The following is a 22730-nucleotide window of genomic DNA, read 5'->3' on the forward strand; positions in this document are numbered from 1 at the left end:
TTCTTAGTATAACTTTTTCCTATATATATATATATAGGGGCGCGCTCCAGTGAGACCCCCTATTTTTCGTGTAACATGAGTACAATGAATAAGACATATAATACTAATGAATAAAACGTATATCTAATGAACAAGATGTATATACTGATGAAAAGTAAAATTTAAAAAATTCGTAATGAATAAGAAATATATACTGATGAACAGGGCCGTATATACAGATGAACAATGCAATATATACTGATGAATAACAAAATTTAAAATATTCTGCTCCCTCCAGGATTCGAACCCTGCGAAAAAAAACCACCCTCCAGATACAATATCAGACATAGGATTGATAAAATAAACGCATCATATCGTGCCCTAGATCTCACAAAAATTAGGGGGTCTCATTGGAGCGGCCCCATATATATATATATATATATATATATATATATATATATATATATATATATATCTCAAAATTTGAGGTGGCTCTAGCCCCCAAGCCCCCTGGTTCCACCACGTATGATTTGAAATATGTGAAAAATTATACTCTTTCCGTCCATGAAAAGTATAGCAATTTTGTTATTTGGGTGTCCATAAAAATTATAATACTTTCCATTTCAAGACATGAACCTATCACTTTTTCTTATCTTTTATCTTTACAAACACCCATTATATACAAAAAAAAAAAATTATTAATTCAATCTCAACCGCTCATTTCAAATTTTGGTGGGAACCTTTCTCCACTACATAAAAAACACCACAAATTTTCTTAAAATTTGTGTCCACCAAAAGTGTCATACTTTTAATAGACGGATGAAGTATATATTAATTGTAACTGTCAAACTAAATGAATCAATAGCGATTATTAATTAGTTATTAGTTTTTATTAAAGATGTAATTATCATTTGATCCATCGCGTCCACGAGCATTTTAGCTATGTGATATTTCCTTCGTCCACGAAATGAGTACTCATTTAAGGGTGACACGGATTATAAGGAATTGATTAAGTGTGTGTGAGTAGAAAAATGGCTCACTTTTATTGTGAGCGGGTTGTGTGGAGTATGCTTACAAAAAAAAATTAATACTTATTTGGTGGACGAACCAAAAAGAAAACACGGGTATTCATTTTCGTGACGAAGTGAATATTTAGAAGTGTAATAGAGCATTGTAACTAGAGATGGCAATGGATCCGAGACCCGGTCCAGATCCGCGGATCTAGACCCTTTTTTTTTCGGATCTGGACCTTACAAATTTTGGACCCGTCGGATCTGGACCGGATCTGGAGCACTCTCTAAAAAACCGGATCCGGATCTGGAGTAGAAGATATAAAACCCAGATCCGGTCCAGATCCGGTCTAAATCCGAATCTGGACCCGGTAATATTAAATATATAATATTTTTATTATTTTATTTTTATCCTAACCCTAAAACATAAACTTCTACAATTACAATTTAAAAATCCATTTCAGATTTGGAAAGTGAAAACCCTACTTCTTCCATCCCACCTGCGCCGCTCGCCAGCCTCGCCTATCCTCCACCTGCACCTGCGCCGCTCAGCCCCTCCGGCCTTCCCCACCTCCGGTCTACTGCAGAGCAGAGCAGCGTGAGCAGCAGCAGCGCAGCGTGAGCAGAGCAGCGCACGCCGCACCTCCTTCCACCTCCGGTAGCAGCCCCTCCGGCCTTCCCCACCTCCGGTCTGTTGCAGAGCAGAGCAGCATGAGCAGCAACTGTGCACCTGAAATCTCCTTCCTTGAGGCAGTGGTTTGAGAGGTAGATCGTTTTGGGATCGAGGCAGACAATCCCAAATCACTTGAATTCTCAAGAAAAAGAGGGTAAACAAAACTCACATAGATGAGAACATTCTTCAAGAGTTGTTAGTTGTCTGAAAAGTTTTTGGCAGATCGAGCAAGTCAAAGGTCTCCTCATACTGCTTTGCCTCAATCCCGAATCCATCTCACATAATGTGTTTGAGAGACAGAGACATAAAATTGATTGTATGTCTCACAGAAATAATCCCAAATACATCTCACAGAATGTGTTTGAGGGCAGATCGTTTCAATATTAGGATTATTATGAATTTTATTTTAATATTTAATTAACTTAGAATTTATTTTGTAAAATACTATGGATCCGGGTCTGGACCCGAGATCCAGTGGATCTCATGGATCTGGGTCTGGATCTCATTTTTTTGGATCCAATGGATCTGGACCGGATCTGGATCTAAATAAAAAAACATAGATCTGGATCTGGACCAAGCAGGATCCGGTCCAGATCCGGCCCATTGCCATTCCTAATTGTAACTCAAGTTTGATTCATTAATTATGGAATGGGCTAACCGGACCCGGACTCAACAAAACTAGCTCAGACCGTTGACCACAGGCCAATTCTGAGCCGGAACCACCAACAGCCTTGGGCCGGTTCAGGTTTAAAATTTTTTGACCCGCGGCCCGGCGGTTCGGGTTAATTAGCATAGTTAGTTATTTAGTTAGTATTAGTTAGTTTACTTATTTAATTTTAAAGATTGTATTATTGTACTCCCTCCGTCCCCAAAATAAGTTCCTCTTTGGGGACGGCACGGGTTTTAAAGAAGAGTGGTAAAGTGTATTGATAGTGGAGAAAAATAAGTTATAATTAGTATTGGGAGTGATGAAAAGGTGAAAAAGTGTTATAATTAGTATTGGAAGTGGTGAAAAAGTGAAAAGTAAGAATAAATAAAGTATTATTAGTGGTGGGGTAGTTGTCCAAAAATGGAAAGAAAGAAAGAGGAACTTATTTCGGGGACGGATGGAGTAATATTTTTTTTGTACATAGAATAAATTCAATAAAGATATCAATTTTTATGCATTATTTTGATTGTCAATGTGTTAGAATTATTCGTAATTAGTAGTAATTTATACTACTAATTAAGATGGAAACAATTCCTAAAAATTCGTAAAAATGGGAGCAGAAGGCGGAATTTGCCAAAAATAAGATGTACAAAAATGTAGACGCAGTAAATAGCAGATATATAGGCTTTTCTCATCTGCTGAAATGAAAATTTTATTGAAAAGAAAGAAAGAAAAGTTGTTACAAAACCGGTGTAACGAAAAGCAGTACAGCAAGGGACCAATGTAAGGCGCAACACGACCTAACGAAAAACCAAAAAACAAAACCACAGTTCAGGGGGACGGGAAATTCGCCGCCACAGATTACGGCCAAACCAAAACCCATCGGCGACTCGTCCCCCTAAGCCGGAAGAAACACAGCTCAAGCACAAAAGAGCCAACAACAAAACCCGAGGGGGCTGCACTGGCCATCCAGAGAAATCTGCATTGGCCGGACCAAGCCGAGCGTGCAGCACAAAAATAAAATCCCTATTCTCATCCGGCAATCCCTATTCTGCAACTCAAAAAATCCGACACAGGGATGGCCACGTTAAATATCAAAAATAAAATGCATAAATAATTAAAAAGGGAAAATCTTACGGAAATTTGAGAACCTCTAAATAAGTTGTCAAATTGGCAGCAGCATAAGCATATATCCAACGTCAGCATAAAATACTCGTATATTATCCTTATCCTTCTTCTTCGTTTTTCTTCCGCCCTCTCTCTCTCTCCCTCTTCCTCTCTCAATTCACAGTAGTGATAGAAACACGGTGTTCAATTTCGTATTGCTTCACCGATTTCGGTAACAACGGTATATATTTCTCTATCTGTTTATCAATTACTTTTCAGTGCAGTGGAAGGTCTTCAACAATGGCGTCGATATGCCCGCCGACGTTCCCGTCGCCGCGTACGGATCCCAATCCCCAGAAGCTTAACTTTGTTCATTCGAGATTCAGCTCCTCCAAGCTCGGGAGAAGATTGCAATCGGGAGTTTCTCTGTCTAGGGTTCCTGATTTCTCTTTCAGCTGCCGTTGCAGCGATAAGAGAAGTGGCGGCGGTGATAGCTCCGATTCAGGTGCTGAGGACGCGTGGCGGTGGGACTTCGGTATTCAGGAGACTTTTAGGAATGCAATTAAGCGTTTTGATGATTACTTGAGTTCGTTGAGGGATCAGAGGGCAGATGGAACTCTGGTTGTGGCAGAGAAATGGGGAGATGAAGAGGAGGATGGAGAGGAGTGGGATTGGGAGAGGTGGAGGAAACATTTCGTCGAGGTTGATGAGCAGGAGCGCATTGTATCGATTTTGAAGGTCTTTTATATTCGTTGGTTTTTGTTCAAACCGGAAGCTTTTATATAGTTGAATTTTGATTTTTATAATGCAAGTGGTTCCAAGAATGTGTATTCTTAAGGAGGATAAATATGTTGAATATCTTCATCAAAATGAAGAAATTAGCACAGTTGAAAGTGAGAATACCTGTATACTATAGACATAGGCATAATTCATAATAGTCTAGTGATGGATGCACAAATTATCTCGGCCCTATGAAAGATTCGGTTGTTGCACATGCAGCATCTCTTTCGTTAATGCAGTCCACCATTTTTTTTTTTTCTGGAGGGATGAACTGTGGTCTTCTACTGACATTGTTATCTTAATTCTAACAGTCTCAGTTAGCCAATGCAATTGAACGAGAGGATTATGAAGAAGCTGCTAGGATAAAGGTGGCAATTGCAGCTGCTGCTAGGAGCGACACTGTTGGCAGGGTTATGTCCCATCTAAAGGTTGTTCCTGCACGCTTTTTTTTTTCTTGTTTCCAAATTTTATGTCCATTACCTATCCATCTTTATTCGCTTAGAAGTATTTTATGTTTTCGTTACTTTTGCATGCAATGTCTTTTCAGTTAATTACTTAACATTTAACTGCTCTGGTATCTTTCAATTAATTACAGAAATCTGTAGAGGAAGAGCGATACGGAGATGCAGCTCTTATACGTGATCATGCAGGGGCTGGTTTGGTGAGTTAGCCTCATAGCACATTGAGCCTTTATTTCGTAAATAAATGTGGCCGACTGTTTTTAAAAGCCATCTTTTCCTTCACTAGTCTTTTACTTGCTTAGTTCAATGAGGAATGTGCAAAATGAAAATAATTTATAGCATCAAATATATGCTTCAAGTGATAATCTGAGTACAACCTGGTCTGTTCAATGAGAATAATTTGTGCAAGTATGTGATTGCATTGTATATGTTTTTATGTACTTGAATTCTGATGTCTGCCTTGTCATTTTGCTATTAAGCAAAAAAGAAAAGAAAAGACCAGAGCGCACCCACATAGTTCTTTTCTTGAAGTATTGGGTTATATAAATTTTTCCTGGCATTCAGGTTGGATGGTGGGCTGGAACTTCAGAAGATTCCAATGATCCTTATGGTCGCATTATTCATATAAGCGCTGAGTATGGAAGATACATTGCTAGAAGTTACAGTCCTAGGTAAATTTACTTCTCACTGCTTGGAGGTTTTGTTTCAGTTATGGGCAGAATCACACATTAACTATATAGCATCCTTCATGATTTACAATCGTTAAAGATGATTTTTCTTTAGTAAAAAATTCTTAGCAAAAAAAGTTGGTCGGCTGTAACATTGATGCAGCCCTTAACGATCCTTGTATGAGTTCTCTCTTCCTCTGTGGATGTTCCTTGTTCTCTTTCTTTTCTTTTTGGGGGCATAGGGTTTCTAATATTTCTAGTGTGTGACATGATCTGTTGTCATGCTCTTGTATTTATTCATCACTGTGGTATGGAGTATGCGCAACTTCTGTATGTACTTTGAAGTTCACTTTTTAAGTTTTGCATTCCCATGCTCAAGAAAACTATGCATATTTCATCTCTGTGGAGTGCAGTATCAGGACATAAATTACTTGTGTTACTGAATCTATAAAAAATATTCTTCCACTCTGAAAAAGTAAACATTTAAAATGGACAAAATTTCTGGCAATGAAGTGAGAGATGAAAAGGAACTACTTGGAATCGTATGTGTTCTCTTTCATTGTAAATTTATCATGAGAAAAAGAGGCATATAAAAAAATTCTCCCTTTAAATCCCTCCTTTCTTTTCCCTCATTTTCTACAAAAGTGAAATTCTATTTTGGTGAAAGTGATGGAAAAAAATGGGGGATTTAAAGGGAGAATTTTTTTTTTTTTTTTTAATCCCTCCATTTCTTATGATAAAGTTACATGTATCAGGACAAGAGTTATATGGTGTTTTCTTCACTTATTTTTTTGCCCATGCCATTTCTAGGTCCCCTAAAACCAAAATGAGGGATCCCGTTTCATTTATTATTTTTGATGTTTATGTTTATATGTAAACATGATGTGCATAAGATGTTGAATATTTTTTACAATCACTCTTGTCGGGTAGTAGTTCATTCCTCAAAATGCTTTGTTGAACCAGAGTGATAGTTGTGCGCTAAAAGATAAGCTAGATCTTTCATGGGGAGTCTGGTTCTCTTCCTTCAAGTTCTACAGTTACCTTTAGGATGAACATCACCATTTATTTCTATGTTTTCCATTTGAACTTCTTGGCAGGCAGTTGGCAACATCTTCGGTCGGCGCTCCCGTGTTTGAGGTGTACCTAAGAGACAATCATGGAGGCGATTATAAGCAGCAGGTGTCTTCTCTTATCCCTCAAGGTTCACTAGCTATCTGTATATTCTCCATGACTATATATGATGGAAGTGAACTAGTACATAACACACATTCTGTGAATGTCAAATGACTTCTGTTCTTGCACTGCTTATATGCTATTTCATTTTGATTTGGTTAATGGATTGTTTCTTTTGAATGCAAGTATGCAACTTTTGTGGATGTATTGATGGATATAGGCTATTTGGATAATTTATCATTTGCTACTTTTGCTGTTTTACCTGTAGGAATTGTAAAATGCAGGACACTTCTGCTGCTCTTTTCTTTCGCATTACTAAGAAGGCAGCATTTGCATTGGGAAGACCTGCTTGATTTCTTACCTGAGATTACACGCTGTATGCAGCATGCACACACATGTGCCCTGAATATGAAAATATATTTATTACTTGATTTGTAGGCCGTTTACTTAAAGCGCAAAGGAGCTCCAGAAGATGTTTATGTTCCATCCTTCAAGTCATCTGGAGGTTCCAGAAGCCTGGACTCTCGTGATGCAAGAGATAACAAAAGCAAGCTATTTGAAAGAAGTTCTGAAGATACAGAGGATGGTGAAGATATGGACGATGATATTGGTTTTGATAATATCCTGCAAGACATGATTCCTGGTGTGAAAGTCAAGGTTGTGAAAGTAACAGCACCAGAGAAGGTCGATAGGGATATCATATCTAAGGTGATTGAACAAATAATAGATGAAGAGGATGAAGAAAAGGACTATGAGATAGAAAGTGTAGATGCTGACAATGAGATCAAAAGCGCTAATGAGGATGAGCACAGTGACACTGATCTGGATTCTGGTAGTGAAATAGCCGAGGAAGATGAGCAACATCAAATAGCACTTCAGGTTGTCGTTGGTGACGGTTTCCTCCAGAAATTGTCTCGTGGTGCCCATGCTAGAGACTTGCTTCGTGTTCCAGCAAGGCTAGAGAAAAAGGGTCGGATGACATTTACATTTACAGTTGAGGAAGATGCCAATGAGCACCAGCCTGGTGGTGATGGGCCGTCTGCAAAAAACAAAAGATCTAAGCTTCCAGGTCAACGTAGCATCGATAATCTTATGCTTGATTTTGTTAAATCCATTGGCAAAGGGAAGATTCCCATGAAGGTTGGTTTAAGTTCTGTAGTTGTGGAGATTCATTTACTATATTCAAGGTGGGTTTGTCCATAGTCTTTCTATTTCAGGCATAATTTCGTCAAATGTGCAGGTTCTTCAAGATGTAGGTGAACTGATAAATCTAACACTCAATCAAGCTCGAAACAGTCAACCACTCTCCGGGTCCACCACATTTAGTCGCATTGATGTTTCTTCGTCTTCAGATCCACTAAATGGTGATTAATTTTGATTTTCAACACTTGCTGTTACTTTCTCTCATGGCTCCATGCAGTTTCAGTAGCTTTATGAAAATATATGTCTATCAGGCTTATACATTGGTGCACATGGGCTCTACACTTCAGAAGTTATTCATATGAGGCGGAGATTTGGCCAGTGGAATGAGGATGGGAGCACAAAGAAACCTTCAAAAATTGAATTTTATGAGTATGTTGAAGCTGTTAAATTAACTGGAGACGCTTATGTTCCAGCTGGCCAGGTAGTTAATTCATTTGAGTGCCCATTAGGTCACAAATAGTTGTTTGTAGCACATGCATGTTATACCTACTTGCATCAGTCGAGGTCGTTGATTGGGTCTTGTCATGATGGTGATTGGAAGCGCAGTCTTCAATTATTTCATCATACTCGATTTGTCAGGCTTGATATTTGTATATTACATGTGTAAATTTGAGTGTATGATGTATAACATAGCATGAATTTCTGCAACCATATCTGGATTCTGGAGTTGCACTTTTCTGCTGAAGCTTCATGTTTATGTCTTAGAGCTTGATATATGTATTATGTTCTATGATCAGCTGGAGACTATGTTCACCGCTCTGTATATATCAGATTAATAATTTGTGGCCTTCTTGCACCAATAGCTTATTAATATCTCAACAAAGCATATAATCTTCTCACTTGCAGGTTGCCTTTCGTGCAAAAGTAGGAAAAAAGTATCAGCTTCCTCATAAAGGGATTATCCCTGAAGAATTTGGGGTGGTATGTTGTATGTTATGCGTATTCAGTTAATATCTATAATTGTCTTGTTACCACTCTAAGTTAAATCAATCTGCAGATTGCTCGATATAGAGGTCAAGGAAGATTGGCCGAGCCTGGATTTCAGAGTCCTCGATGGGTTGATGGTGAACTCGTTATATTGGATGGAAAGGTTAATTTTCTAGCTCACTTGCACTTGTTTCAACCCTGGATATGACTCTTTGGAGGTTTCCAAATGGCTACATTTACTGATCCTTATCCTTTCTTGTGCAATTTGTGCAGTATATCAAAGGAGGTCCTGTTGTTGGTTTTGTTTACTGGGCTCCTGAATATCACTTCTTGGTATTCTTCAATCGACTCAGGCTGCTGGACTGAGTACTTGTCACATCAAATTCAGATGTTATTGTTTTTGTTTGTTCTTAGGTAAGTTCAATTGCTTTGCGTTTGTTCCCTTTGTGAATCAAATTGCCTGAAACATGGGATATGCTTTAAGGGTGCGTTTACTTTGGTGGTAAATTTTTCATTGGAAAATGATAGATAAGAAAAGGTGAGAAAATATTATACTTTTCTCATTTTTTTATCATATGTTTACTAGAGGTAGAAAGATGAGAAAATGTTGGAAAATATTTTCACACCACTACCCAAAGATAATATTATCCAACATTGGAGAGAAAATGAGCTGCCCGAGAAAATATTGCACTCTGCCCAGAGAAATTTTTTTATCATCGTAAATATGTAAAAATGATGGAAAGGGTGAAAATATATATTTTCTTTCCTTTTTCATCAAAGCGAACGCACCCTAACTAAACAAATAGTTGTAAGTTAAAATACTAAACATTCAGTAATAGACTCTTTGCTATGCAAGTGGAAGACCTAATTTGGCGGCCCTTAGTAGGTAACAGTAAAGACAATTATGATGTTTGCTCAGATGAAATATTCTGGTTTCCACTTTCCAGATTAGGATTTGGGCCCAAGGAAATTCCAGTTTCCGGTATCTAGTCGAGGAAGTGTTTGATGAAACCCCACGCAACTCGTCTTCCCCAACAATTTCTGTCGCCCAGGAATAATGCTTTTCTGTACTTGTGCAGTTGAGGTGGCAATTATGGCCCGAGTCCTCTCTCATCATACTTGTGGGGAAGTTGGAGATTTTGAGCAATCAGGCCAAATCCTTGTAGCTGACCCTTTCTGGTTAGCTATGTCAAGCATAGCGGTAGTCGTCGTGACATTAACCTACTACTCGAAATTTTGAGTAGTAATGTTTACTTGATAACAGGCTCATCTAACTTATGCCCAGCCTGTCCTGCTATCTTTCTCCTCAGAATGTATATATCACTTGGCTCCATTATGTATATATTTAGCTTCTGCATCTATTCCCATTTGTCAACAAGTTCAGCATCCAATGTTGTATGGGAATGATGATGGTGATGCATTGGGTTTCCCCACAGGTTCATTGTTTCATAGATGGCAGTTTTATTTTGTACCGTGTGAACATAGTTTATTGAGAAAATAGCCTGTAAATTATTGAATGTTGGCCACAATTATGATCTTGCACGCCATAAAAAGTTTTTATGTAGCACAAAAACTTGGGTGAGGTCAACCTCATACCATGAGACGGGTCGGGTCGGGTTGGGGCGCGGGTTTGACGGGTCGGGTGGGTTTTGGGCGCGGGTTTGGGATACCAGAAATAAAGTACACGTTCTCATTAATAAAAGTAATAATTATTGTGAACAAATGTAATAATTTAGAAACATTACATTTCATCATATCAATAGTTACTTTTCCTCAAGACAATGATTATTTGAATTATTATTTGATTATTTCATCATATCAATAGTTAATTTTCCTCAAGATAATGATTACTTAAATTATTATTTAATTTTTTTTCTATATTCTATTTATTTTCTCCGTTATTCAAAGTAATTGTTATTATAATGAAAAGTAATTATTGACATGAAGAAATGTAATGTTTTTAAATTATTACATTTGTTCACAATAATTGTTACTTTTATTAATGATAATGTGTACTTTATCCCAGACCCGCGTCCAAACCCGACCCGACCCGCGCCCCCGACCCGTCTCATGCTATGAGGTCAACCTCACCCAAGACCTACTCTTTATGTAGAAATTATTGTGTACTTTTAATTGATTTTGATTTCGATTTTGTGACCAAGTTCAGTTTACCACCGAATTAGGATTTTAGGATTCATTATCTTCGAATTTTTTAGTGGGAAAATCTACCGTCTGAGTTTTTTTTTTAAAAAAAAAAAAAAAAAAAACCTTCCAGGTTATCATATTCATATACACATAATTATGCAAATATTAACAGAATTTGATCAAAGTTTGGTACTTTGAGCTACTATTCCTTGATTATTTCATAAGCTTGTTATGTTTTCATGTATGATTGACAGCTTCTATCCTTAAATTGGCATTTTGTCCCAGGAAGAAAAGGCTAAAGGATTAGTATTTTGTTGTGAAGTCGATGAAAGCATGAGCATTTTTATTTGATAGAGGTACATGTGTTTTGTTTAGTAGAGATTGCACAGCACACTGCACACAGTATATATTATATAACATGGAGTTCAGTGATGAAAGGTAAGTTGTGTGGCGATCTTGGCGCCTCTCCCTTTGGCCATGTAAAGCCCTATATGATGCATCAGCTCCTGCCATGCGAAACCATCCCTATTAGCCAGCGCTAGAGATATGTATGGATTGGTGTGTGTGATGATGATACCTGAGGGTGAGGTTGAAGGTGTTTGGAGTTTGCAGCCTGAGAAGCAGGGAAATCGAAGGTAGCACATGCTTTGGAGTAGACAACAACGTCGTTTAGAGGGTGGAGGAGGCCGTGGTTCTTAGCTGATATTGTGGAGCATACAAAGTCCAACACGCAGATGTCTGTGCAGATGCCTACCACCACCAACTGCAATCATCTATTCTTAACACCACTTTTCTAAATGCTTGTGTGTGTGTGTGTGTGTAGACAAAGTATGGATATGAAGGAAAAGACTGACAAGTTGTATCTTGTTCTTCTTGACCCAATCAACAAAGGTATTGGAACCATCCTCCTGGATCGAACCCACGAAGCCGTCGTAGCAATCTTTGCGCTTAATCGTCACGTTTGGCTCTTCTTCGATCCATCTCAGACCTTGACAAACAAAACCACTAGTTTTCACAAAAATAACTTATAATTATATATACAGATCAAAGGTAATTACGAGGGACGAGGTTGGATTCATGGGTGCCGCTGATACAGTGTGAAGGATAAGGGTGCTCCAGTTTGGCAGGATGGTGTGAATCAAGGAAAGCAAGCACAGGCCATTTTTTCTCACAAAACACTTTGGCAACATTTGCTGATTCTTCAATCATCTCCGATATCTGCGTGTTGGCTTCCCTTGGCGCCTGCGACATGCATGCATCATCAATTAATTTACACACAAGAAATTAATGAGAGTTTAATTAATTTCTCTTACTAGGTTGCCAGCTCCGACGGTGCAGAAGCCATTGATGATGTCTACAAGAACCAAACCAGCCTTGCACTCATCAGATATCAACACTGACTCCTCCTCTACAGGAATCTCATCTCTCAAAATCTCCATTTTTGCCCCCCAATAGTTTAGTTAGATTTGGTAGCTGCTCAAAATTGCTGAAATTAAATATTCTGATGCCAAAGACTCGAGTTAAATATATGGACACGGCATAACATATTCATCATCATCAACATCAACGGCTTAGCCACTGACTTTTTCTTTACTAGTTTTGGCGGCTTCTGAGACAATGGAAATCCACTCACTATCACTACGGACTTTATCGCTTTAGATATACACGGCACCTAATGCTTGGATATTCAACATATATAAATATGCTTATCAACTAAATCAAATTAATTTATTTGACTCGGTCTCCCATGAGACCCATCTCATCCATAAAACCGGATCAGATGGAGACGGCGTGACCGTCGGCAGCAGTGCGCCGACGTGCCACAAGGCATGGGCGCAACCACACCTGACAGCGCGAGTTCGGGCACAAGGGCGGCTTTGACCGCAGCTCAGGGCGCGGCCGCGGAGAATTGTGGCACAAATTATTATGAAAAAAGATAATGTAAAATATTTACATTTGTTCGTATCAATGATTAATTTTTTAAGACATTAATTATTTGACCAAATAAATAAAAAATACAAGTTCTCGTAAGTAAAAATAATAATTGTCGTATCTTTATTCATTTCGATTGTTGCTTTTAATTACAACAATAATTACTTAAAATTATCTGTGTTTTTTTATTGACATGTGACCCGCGTCCAACCGCCCCGACCCGCACCCCAGGAATCAGACCCATTTGATCCATACACTTCATTTACTCAAGTATTTGCTAATTTGTTTATGTACAAAGCTAAATGTTATTGATATGGAAGCAATTATACAACATAAATAAAATAGGGTTAAGTACCATTCCCCTAACGTTGATTTATAAAAGAGGGAAAAACACTCCTCTTTTATATATTATATAGATTTATATATATATATTGATATGAAACTTTTAAAGAGATATGAGCGCATACATTTTTCTTAAATAAGTATCGTTTTTTATATTGTACGTTTAAATATTTATGTCAAATATTAAAGGGTTAATGCCGTGAAAAACCACGAACTTTGGTGCCATTTCAAAATTTTCCATGAACTATTTTTTTTATCCAATTTTCCATGAACTTAAGGGGTTGAACAATTTTTCCACAATTTTCAAAAATCCCCAAATTGAATGCTGACATGGCATTTTTAAATAACCTGAAATATGACATGGCACCGCCGGACAGGAACCAAAACGACGTCGTTTCATTGGGGGTAAAACGGCGTCGTTTTTACCTTAATTCCACCGGAGGATTCGTCGACCTCGTTAGCCCAGCCCATGAAGAAGTCGGAGATTATGCAGAGCGGCGGGGCGCCGTCTCTGGCGGTTATATCGCGGATTAGGGCGCGGAAGGGGGGTTGGAGGGAGGTGGAGGCGCGGAAGAGGGTGGCGAGGAGGTGGAGGGGTACGGCCTTCGAGTTCTCTGTGTCCGGAGGGAGGCCATGATCGGCGGCGGAGAAGAGGAGGTCGGAGAAATGGATTTGGGGGTTGGAATTCTCTGCAACTTCACCAGCACAGCAACAACAGAGAGAGATGGGGGATCGAGCGAGGGATAGAGAGGCGCGACTGGCGGCGGCGACTTGCAGCTTTCGTCCTCCCAATCCTCCACCGACTTGCAGATCTGAAATGGGAAAATTTCCACCGACTTGCAGATCTGAAATGAAAAAATTTAAAAACCCTAGGAAGTTTGTAGTTTGAGAATTTGGGAGAAAATGGAGGAAGGAAAGAGGGAGAAGAAAAGGCGCCGGCCTCGCGGCGCCGGATGCGGCGAAAACCGGCGACGTCCGCCGGAGGAGAGCGAGAGAGAGACAAGAGAGAAGAGAGAGAAGGGTGAGGAAGAAGAACAATTCGTGCTTTTTTTTTCCATGTGGCAATTTTTGGTCCACATAAGCGCCATATCAGCTCGTATTGCCTAAAAATTGCCATGTCAGCCCGGAGCTTCACCGGAGGAAAAATTCGTGGAAAAATTGTTCAGGCGTTTAAGTTCATGAAAAATTGGATAAAAAAAATAGTTCATGGAAAATTTTGAAATGGCACCAAAGTTCATGATTTTTCACGGCATTAACCCAATATTAAAAAACAAAAAGAAGTAAAATGATAAGTATAACTTTCGAGTATCAAATCACAATGCACTTCACAAACTTTTGAGAAAAAAAAAATTACTCCCTCCGTCCCATTATTTATGGCCTGTATTCCTTTTTGGGCTGTCCCATGTAACATGGCATGTTTCCTCTTTGGGCCATGATTAGGGTTTAGTTTAACTTTTTAATCAACCTTTTAATTTTCACTCCATTTACTTTTCTCTCTCGTTTCATCCACTGCGCCTCTCTCTACAATCGCACCTCTTCCACCGTCTGGGATACTCCGGCGGCCTCGCCACCCTCTACATCTCAACCCCCTCTCCGACCACCCCACCGCCGAAGAATCCCCCCTCCCCCTTCAGCCGTCATTCGCCGTCGCCGCCGCCTCCACCCACGACTGCCCCTTCTTAAAACCCACTCTACCGCCTCTCCACCGCTTCTCTCCTCCCATTTTCCTTCCCTGCACGGCGAGCAGATCTGAAGCCAATCTGTAGATCTGAAGCTAATGTGTGGCCACCGCCTCCCTCCAACGTAGTGCCTCCACCCTTGTTCAGCCTCCACATTAGCGCTGTCTGCACCCTAGCGCAGCCGGCGAAGAGAGCCCTTTTCAGAGGCGGTGGTTCTTGAAAGCCCCAGATTTTGATTATTTGATTTTTTGTTTGTTTGATTTCGATTTTGATTTTGACACAGAAAGAATCAGATTTTGATTTTTTTTTTAATTTAATTTCAATTTTGATTGCATTTGAATTTTTGATTTTGAAACAAAAAGGGCCAAATTTCATTTCTGGTTTCCTTTGTTTCTCATCCATTATTGGGTATAAAACTCTTGTTCCTGATTTATTGTTGTTTTTCTGTTTTTGATTTATTGTTTTCCTTTAACTATCTGCAACTTGGGTGATTTGTTGTGTATGTGTGTGTGAATAACAACAAAAGTATCGCCACAATTTTATTTCAGTTTCAATTGATTTAATTATCTACTTTAAGTTTATCTGAATAAAAAAATATGAAATGTTGAAGCTAATTATATTTTCGATTTTTAGTAATTAATTATTTCGAAAAGAAAATTACAATGCAAAGTGGAGAAAAAATTAAGAACAATAAATAATTACTTAAACACAACACTAAACAAGTGGGACACATACTTTTACCTTAATTTTGTTCTTCTTAATCTCCGTGCCGAAAAGGCACGTGCCATGAATAACGGGACGGAGGGAGTATTATACTCCCCCCGTCCCATTATTTATGGCCTATGCCTTTTCGGCACGGAGATTAAGGAGAGTACAATTAAGAAGTAATGTGAATGAGCCACGGATTTAGTGTTATTATAATTAAACTTAAATTATTGTTAATTAACTAATCATTTCTTTCCTCAAAACTTTTGCCAAGTCGCCGCTTATCTCAAAACCGCTCCATCATTTCCCTCCACCTTTTACACAACCTCGCCGCCCCAGCCAAGTCCGGCGGAATGAAGCAGTTTGCTCAACAAAGAACAGTGTCTCCTCAAGATAATTAAAATCCCAAAAAAATTCCAAGTAAAATTCCCCCAAAAAATCTGCAATTCTGGGATAGTAAGAATCCTTCAAGCAAAATCCCTAAAAAAAGTCCCAAGTAAAACTTCTAAAAAGAATCCGCAATTATGTGGAACAGGGGAAGTAATAACCCTTCAACTAAATTCCCAAAAATAATCCCAAGTAAAAATACCAAAACAATCCGCAATTTTGAAAAGTAAAAATTCTTCAAGTAAAATCCTAAACAATATCCCAAGCAAAAATCGACCAAGAAAAAAACAGATCCAAAAAATCAAATCTGGTCCTTTTGTATCAAAATCAAATCTATATTCTCACACTTTTAAGAATCGTCACCACCTCTGAAGATGACGCTCTCCGCCGCCGCCGCCGCTGCTACGATCCCGAAGAAATAAGGGTTTCACTTAGAGGATGGAGGCGGCTCTAGGATGAGGTGGTGTAGGTGGCGCGGAGGTGTTGAGATGGAGGGGGCGGCGAGACCAACGAAATAGCTGTGAGTGTTGTAGATGGCGGAGGAGGCGCGGTAAAGGACGGAGGCGGCGCCGAAAATTTGGACAGAGAGAGTTGGCGTCAGTAGAGAAAAAAATTGAAAAGAGGAGAGAGAGAGAGAGGGGGAGAGAGAGTAATGAGCTGTGGATTAAAAATTTTAATTAAACCTTAATTATGGCCCAAAATGGAAACATGCCATGTTACATGGGACAACCCAAAAAAGAATACAGGCCATAAATAATGGGACGGAGGGAGTACTAACTTTCATAAGTAAAGTAATGAAGTTGAAAAATAAAATAATACTCCCTCCGTCCCATTGATCTTGTCTCGTATTTCTTTTTTGTTTGTCCCATTGATCTTGTCTCATTTGTATAAATAACACTCATACTTTATCACTTTCTCTCTCCTACTTTATCTACACACTTAACATTATTAATACTCTCCTTAATAACCGTGCCGAAACTAAATAGGACAAGCCCAATGGGACGGAGGGAGTATAAAAAAAAATCATATAATCGAATGAACACATTATTTTTTGGTCAACTTTATAAAACTTGGATTATTTTTTATCAGACTAACTCTATTGAATTGTCGAATTATTCAGATACCGGCTATTCAAATTGAAATTAAATTGAATTGAAATTTTTTAAATTTAATCCTATTAAATCATGAGTCTATTTGAACCCACCTACAAATTCCAAGCTAGACTGACATAGGTATCTTTTCGTTCTCGAGTGGATGGGATCCTCCACGGTGACGGTGCACAGAAGAAGGAGGAAATTTTGACATTTTTGATTTTATCTTTTTGTTATTTTGGTGTGCAGGGCAGGGGCAGGGTGCAGTTCATAGTAGGGATCTTTTTCCGTGAGACCATGGAAAATAAATAATCATTCATCATTCATAATTAAGCTACAAAATATAGTAAGTAAAAGTTACTAAAACAAAAGGCCTTTTCCACTCCTTCTGCAACTCAAATCCCTTCGCACAAAGGCTATATAATACATGATGTAGTGAGAGAGAGGGAGAGAGCATGTACTAAAATCCCAAGCTGAGTGGAAAGTGAACGAGAAAAAGAGCCCTATCTCCACTCCTTCCACCACTATGCACGAACCCAATTCCAACAACAACGGCGCCCCCAAACGCCCTAATAAGCCTCCACAGCCGCCCCTCTTCATCCCGCCCGGCCACGTCGCCTTCCGCCTCCTCTGCCACGCCTCCCGCATCGGCGGCCTCATCGGGAAATCCGGCTCCATCATCAAGCAACTCCAGCAGCTCACAAACTCCAGAATCCGGGTCGAGGACCCGCCCCAGTCCAGCGACAATCGGGTCATCAGCGTCGTTGCGTCGCCGGCTACCGTCAAGCGAATTAAACTCTGCGCCGCCGCGCTGAATTACGGGGAGGAGAACAATGGGGATGCTGAAATTGGCGCTGATGGTGAGGACCTGTGGTTCGATGTATCGGCGGCGCAGGAGGGGATAGTGAGGGTGTTTGAGAGGGTGGTGCAGGTGGCGGCGGAGGGTGACGCCGTGGCGGGGATTGGTGGAGTGGTGTCGTGTAGACTGTTGGTCAGCAAGTTTCAGGGCGGTGCGGTTATAGGGAAAGGGGGGAAGGTGGTCGAGAAGATTAGGAAGGATACCGGCTGCAAAATTAAGGTTTTGGCGGTCGAAAAGAATTTTTCGAGCTCATCGTCCATGGATGAAATTGTTGAGGTAAGAAAGGGACAATGTTGGTTGGTTTATTTCTTTGTTTGCTTCATTGATGTTGTAAGCCTTTGTTCTTTTTGGATGAGCCCTCCACTGCATTTACCTTTTGAAGCTTCTGTATTTAAATTGTTGTTTTGTCTCGTGAATTGAATTTAGGTGATGAATTTTATTGAATGTGCATAGGTAGAGAGCTAAAAGCAATTAACTGGACCATGATTCATGAATCCGCTATAAAATAAGAAAACACTAGGGAGGAATAGATGATTTCTTGGAGGAAAGGTATGAATTTGTAATACGTTAGGAGGCGTTACTTTGTGTGATAAGATATATAGATAAAAAATGTATGATTGGGTATTCGGAGGATTAGATGATCAAATAAACTCAAAATTAATTAATCCATTAGAGTCAATAGTACATTACTCTATACTTATTTAAACGCCCTGTGTGATCCTTGTGTCTGTGTGTATAGCTTGCTTCCACTGTGTCAACAAGTTTGGTGGGCTTCGTTGTCATGTCTTGATTCTTTTTGTTTACGCAGTCCCTTTGGTAGGGGAAAGAGCTTACTTCTTAAGAAAAAAAAGTTGCCTAATAATTTATTAAAAAATGTCAGATTTGACCACGCAGATGATGTCACTTATTTATAATAGTACTATTTTTTTATTTCCTCTCTAAAAAGTTATGGATTTTGGCTGTATATATAGTAGATTATAAAACCAATGCATGTTGAGCTTGAGTTCCAGAATCTAGTCACAATGCAAATGCAATCATATTCATATATTCTGGAAAATATACTGTATCAAATATGTAACAGACCGACTCTTTAGTTATTAGCTTTGTTAGATATATTACTACATCTATATGGATTCAACTTTAAAGACTCACTGCTGAGGAGTCAGGACATGCATTAATTTTTTTTAATCAGTCAGGACATGCATTAACATTTATATTAAATGTTATAAATTTTCCTAAACTATCCACGGCCTTTTGGTTCTATAGTACTGGAACCAACATTGTGGATATTATTGCTCGGGTCCTGCTAAAATTGTCAGGTTGTGTACCATTTCTAAGAGGTTTTTTGAGTCGTGTTAATCTTTATTCTACTCGTGTGGTAGCTTCTTCTAGTAGTATTTGGTAAAAGATGTACCTCATGGGCTTGATGGGTTGAAAGCTTTGACGTCATGGTAATTTATATCCAAGTAGTTTCCTCCCAATGAAAAAGAGGATGTTATACATCATCTGATATAAAGGTGGTTCTTGTGGCTGTCCTTACAGATTGAAGGTCTTGGTCTGGCTGTTAAGAAAGCACTTGTTGCTGTCACTAGTCGCCTTCAAGAGTTTCCACCTCCCGAGGAAACAAGACCATATCCTGCCAGGCCTCTTGAATCAGAACCCTTGCCACTTCAAACTGTTGATCTACCCCTGCAGCGGAGCCCAATATTGCAATCTACGCCTTCAAACTATATAAATCATTCCTGGGGAGGAGGTACATCATCAGTATCTGAGAAGATCTCCTATATGAACTCTACACTACCACAACTAGAAGTGGTTTTTAAGATACTCTGCCCCAACGAACAAGTTGGTAGCATTATTGGCAAGGGAGGATGTATTGTTAAGTCTATTCAACATGAAACTGGTGCTTCTATAAGTATTGGGTCAAATGTAGCAGACTGTGATGAGCGATTGATAACAATTACTGCAATGGAGGTAAAGTTTGTTTCCACTGTATCGTAATACTTAGATTTCATATTCATTGGTTGATATTTTTCTTTTGTGTGTTATTTTGTAGAGTGTAGAATCTAAATACTCCCCTGCACAGAAAGCAACTATTGTTGTGTTTACTAGGTCTACAGAGACTGGTCTTTTGAAGGGATTCCGTTCAGATGCAAAAGAATCACATGTATCAGCTCGAGTTCTGTTGGCATCAAACCAAGTTGGTTGTCTATTGGGAAAAGGAGGTACAATAATTTCAGAGATGAGAAAGATGACTGGTACTAGCCTAAGGATCATTGGGGGCGACCAACTTCCAAATTGTGCCTCTGAAAATGAAGAGGTTTTACAGGTACGACAGTTTTAAGTGTGTAATAGATCTAGGCGGTAAAAGACTTACAATGGAGTTGGAAAAGTTTGAAAGCTGAAACCTTTTTTGTGTAATATGGATATATTTTCATGATTTGTTAAGAAGAAACCTGCTTGATTTATTGGCACTTTCCATACCATTTGCTATCTGACCTTCCAATGATCTTGACAACGCACTGGTAATGGCTCTTACATGATAACCATATGCATCTTTTCCTGAAAGAGTTGTGGGGTTTCTGGATTGTCCAATTTACATAGGACGGATACTTTTTGAGTGGCTGACTGCTGTTGATATTTTATCATGCAAATTTCTGCTGAGAATTTGCATGAATTACTGTATTATGTCACAACCTTTTAATACTTTTGGATTTGAATCATACTTCTGCCCTTAAAGTTGATATTAGTCCTTGTACCACAGATTGCCACATGCGTGCTGATGTCTCATTATTCTTCACTTAGATTACAGGAGAGTTTGCTAATGTACAAGATGCTCTGTATAAGGTGACTAGTAGGTTGCGAGATAATATGTTCTCCACAAAAATGTTGACTGGAAATAGGAATCGTAATTCTTTGAGAACTGAGAATGATGCCTATGGCTTTGTAAGAAATCATCCTGCTTTTGGATCACATCAATCTTTAGCTGACTCAGACAAAATGAATGAGCACCAGTCCTTAACCCAGAGCATGGATCACCTTGCCATTTCCAATAATAATGATCGATTGTTGACGCCAAGTTCGTTCACATCAGTGGTATGGTTTGATCATTAATATGTTCTCTTCTTTTGTCTATCTTATTTTCTGTCCTCGTAGTTAATGTTGGTCTGGATGAATCTGATTGCAGACTCTCTCTGGAGTAAACCAGGGAAATATTATGGCTACTGGCAGAAGTTTACCTTCAGTTAAAAGTGTTGAAGAAATTGGCAGGTTACTACAACACACAACTCTGCAAAACCCTATTACTTAACTCTGGGATAGGATGGTTTGTTAAAATAGATATGTTTTTTTGCCTAATCTATTACAGGATGAATGGAACTTGTAATGGATAATAGCTTGTCTCCTATTCCCCAGAGTAATTGTTTTGTTGGTATCTTTGATTTAACTCACGTAGCCATTTGTAAGAAATAAATTAAAATAATGTCAAAGTGCATAAGATAATGATATTAACAGTTTGCAAAATCATGATTTTGTGTTGTATAAAGCTAGAAATGCTAGTAACATATCAATCTTTTGTTGCTGTATTGAATAGAATCATGGAATCAACAAGTGAACTCCACTATACATTGCAAAAAAGTAAGACAAGTAGCAAGTTAATATTAATATTTACATAAAGGTAGTCCTGCTCTGCCTTCAAACCTTGATAAATTGTTGATATTGTAGATATATGGACTATCTAAGGTGCTTTCAATTCATAAAATATTGAAGTATTACCATATTGCTCTGTTCTTGCTCTTCCTCCCCCTTGTTCCCTTTCTATGACGGGCTAAATGAGTCTTGGTGATCTGGGTTTTCGCCCATCAACAACATTTATTCATTGTTTGTGTAGTGTACTTTTTTTCTGTTTAAGTTGCATATATTCGACAGTAGACTTTGTTTATGTAAAGTTAATACTTTCTAAAGCCAAGCATGTTATGTTGGCTCCATCAGCCATGCTATTGCCTTTTGTGCTTGTAGAAATACAAATTTGTAGTTAATGAAATATTATTCTGACATTCCTTTTATATGAACAAGCAGTGGAAGCAGACCAACAATCATAGCAAATACTATGACTGTAGAGATTCTTGTCCCTGATGCTGTGATTGGCTCCATATACGGGGATGACAATAGTGATTTTGCTAGATTGCGACAGGTAAATGGATACCTGACCTTAAAAATTATAAAGCAACTTAGATTTCGATAGAGTGCAATTTCTAATAGAAACCAAACATAATTTCTTGGGTGTTATGACTGCCTGAAAGAAAAGAAGAAGTGCTTATTTGTTAAGTTTGCTGCTGAAGATTGGCTTATGAGCCCTTTTAATGAGTATCTACAATATTTATTTTGAATAGCCTTTTGACCTTCTGGGAATTTTTTCTTTCTTATAATGGAGATGGTGGGGTGAAGAAATTTGAAAACTTGAAATGTGTTTAGTTGTGCTTTAGGGAGACGGGATAGCTTGCGAGTTGACACAACATGAACATATCACACTATATGCATTCCTTGTTTTTGTTCTCAAGTTGTCCTCTGGTTAGCTGGTTCAATTTTAATTTCTCTTGTTTCTCGATGTGCATTTGACATCAGATATCTGGAGCCACGGTCCTACTGCAAGAAGCTCATCCTGGGGCAACACAGAGAACAGTCGTTATATCCGGGACACCAGATGAAACGCAGGCGGCCCAAAGCCTGCTCCAAGCATTCATACTATCTGGTTCATAGCGTCGAACATGACAGTTTTTGAAGATTCTTTTCTAGTTTATTAGTTTGCATCTTCTCAAAAAGGGGGGCTGCCAAACTAATTCCTATATAACATTTTCCTGATTGCGTAGCTAGTTTCTTCATAGTGCACAGGCAAACTGTTGGCATGACTGATTAGTACAGATGAAGATTTTGAATTAATATGATATAGTTACACGAACCA

The 22730-nt window shown here is 38.8% G+C and overlaps 3 protein-coding genes across 4 annotated transcripts; 2 read left to right on the forward strand and 1 right to left on the reverse strand.

Moving 5' to 3' along the window:
- Positions 1–3461: 3461 nt before the first annotated feature.
- Positions 3462–10203, forward strand: LOC131005159 (protein EXECUTER 1, chloroplastic). Of its 2 annotated transcripts, none has more exons than XM_057931975.1 (12): positions 3462–4156; positions 4510–4626; positions 4794–4859; positions 5224–5330; positions 6425–6506; positions 6939–7640; positions 7741–7864; positions 7955–8124; positions 8550–8624; positions 8701–8793; positions 8904–9044; positions 9578–10203. In XM_057931975.1, exons 1-11 carry the CDS (start codon positions 3719–3721, stop codon positions 8994–8996), a joined length of 2067 nt encoding a protein of 688 aa, XP_057787958.1. In that variant the 5' UTR covers positions 3462–3718; the 3' UTR covers positions 8997–9044; positions 9578–10203. The 2 variants fall into 2 exon arrangements, with proteins under 2 accessions (XP_057787958.1, XP_057787957.1); XM_057931974.1 differs by having other exon boundaries at positions 9710–10203.
- Positions 10204–11084: 881 nt separating this feature from the next.
- LOC131005162 (nicotinamidase 1-like) lies at positions 11085–12879 on the reverse strand. The gene is made up of 5 exons (XM_057931980.1): positions 12089–12879; positions 11834–12017; positions 11630–11763; positions 11353–11538; positions 11085–11281 (listed from the first exon to the last, which is right to left on the reverse strand). The coding sequence occupies exons 1-5, from the start codon at positions 12212–12214 to the stop codon at positions 11201–11203; spliced, it is 711 nt and encodes a 236-aa protein (XP_057787963.1). The 5' UTR covers positions 12215–12879; the 3' UTR covers positions 11085–11200.
- Positions 12880–17057: 4178 nt separating this feature from the next.
- Positions 17058–22727, forward strand: LOC131005160 (KH domain-containing protein HEN4-like). The gene is made up of 7 exons (XM_057931977.1): positions 17058–18046; positions 19313–19744; positions 19827–20099; positions 20576–20866; positions 20958–21040; positions 21848–21962; positions 22394–22727. Exons 1-7 carry the CDS (start codon positions 17438–17440, stop codon positions 22526–22528), a joined length of 1938 nt encoding a protein of 645 aa, XP_057787960.1. The 5' UTR covers positions 17058–17437; the 3' UTR covers positions 22529–22727.
- The last annotated feature ends 3 nt before the right edge of the window (positions 22728–22730 follow it).

This window comes from Salvia miltiorrhiza, chromosome 1 (assembly GCF_028751815.1).
Source record: "Salvia miltiorrhiza cultivar Shanhuang (shh) chromosome 1, IMPLAD_Smil_shh, whole genome shotgun sequence".
NCBI lineage: Eukaryota > Viridiplantae > Streptophyta > Magnoliopsida > Lamiales > Lamiaceae > Salvia > Salvia miltiorrhiza.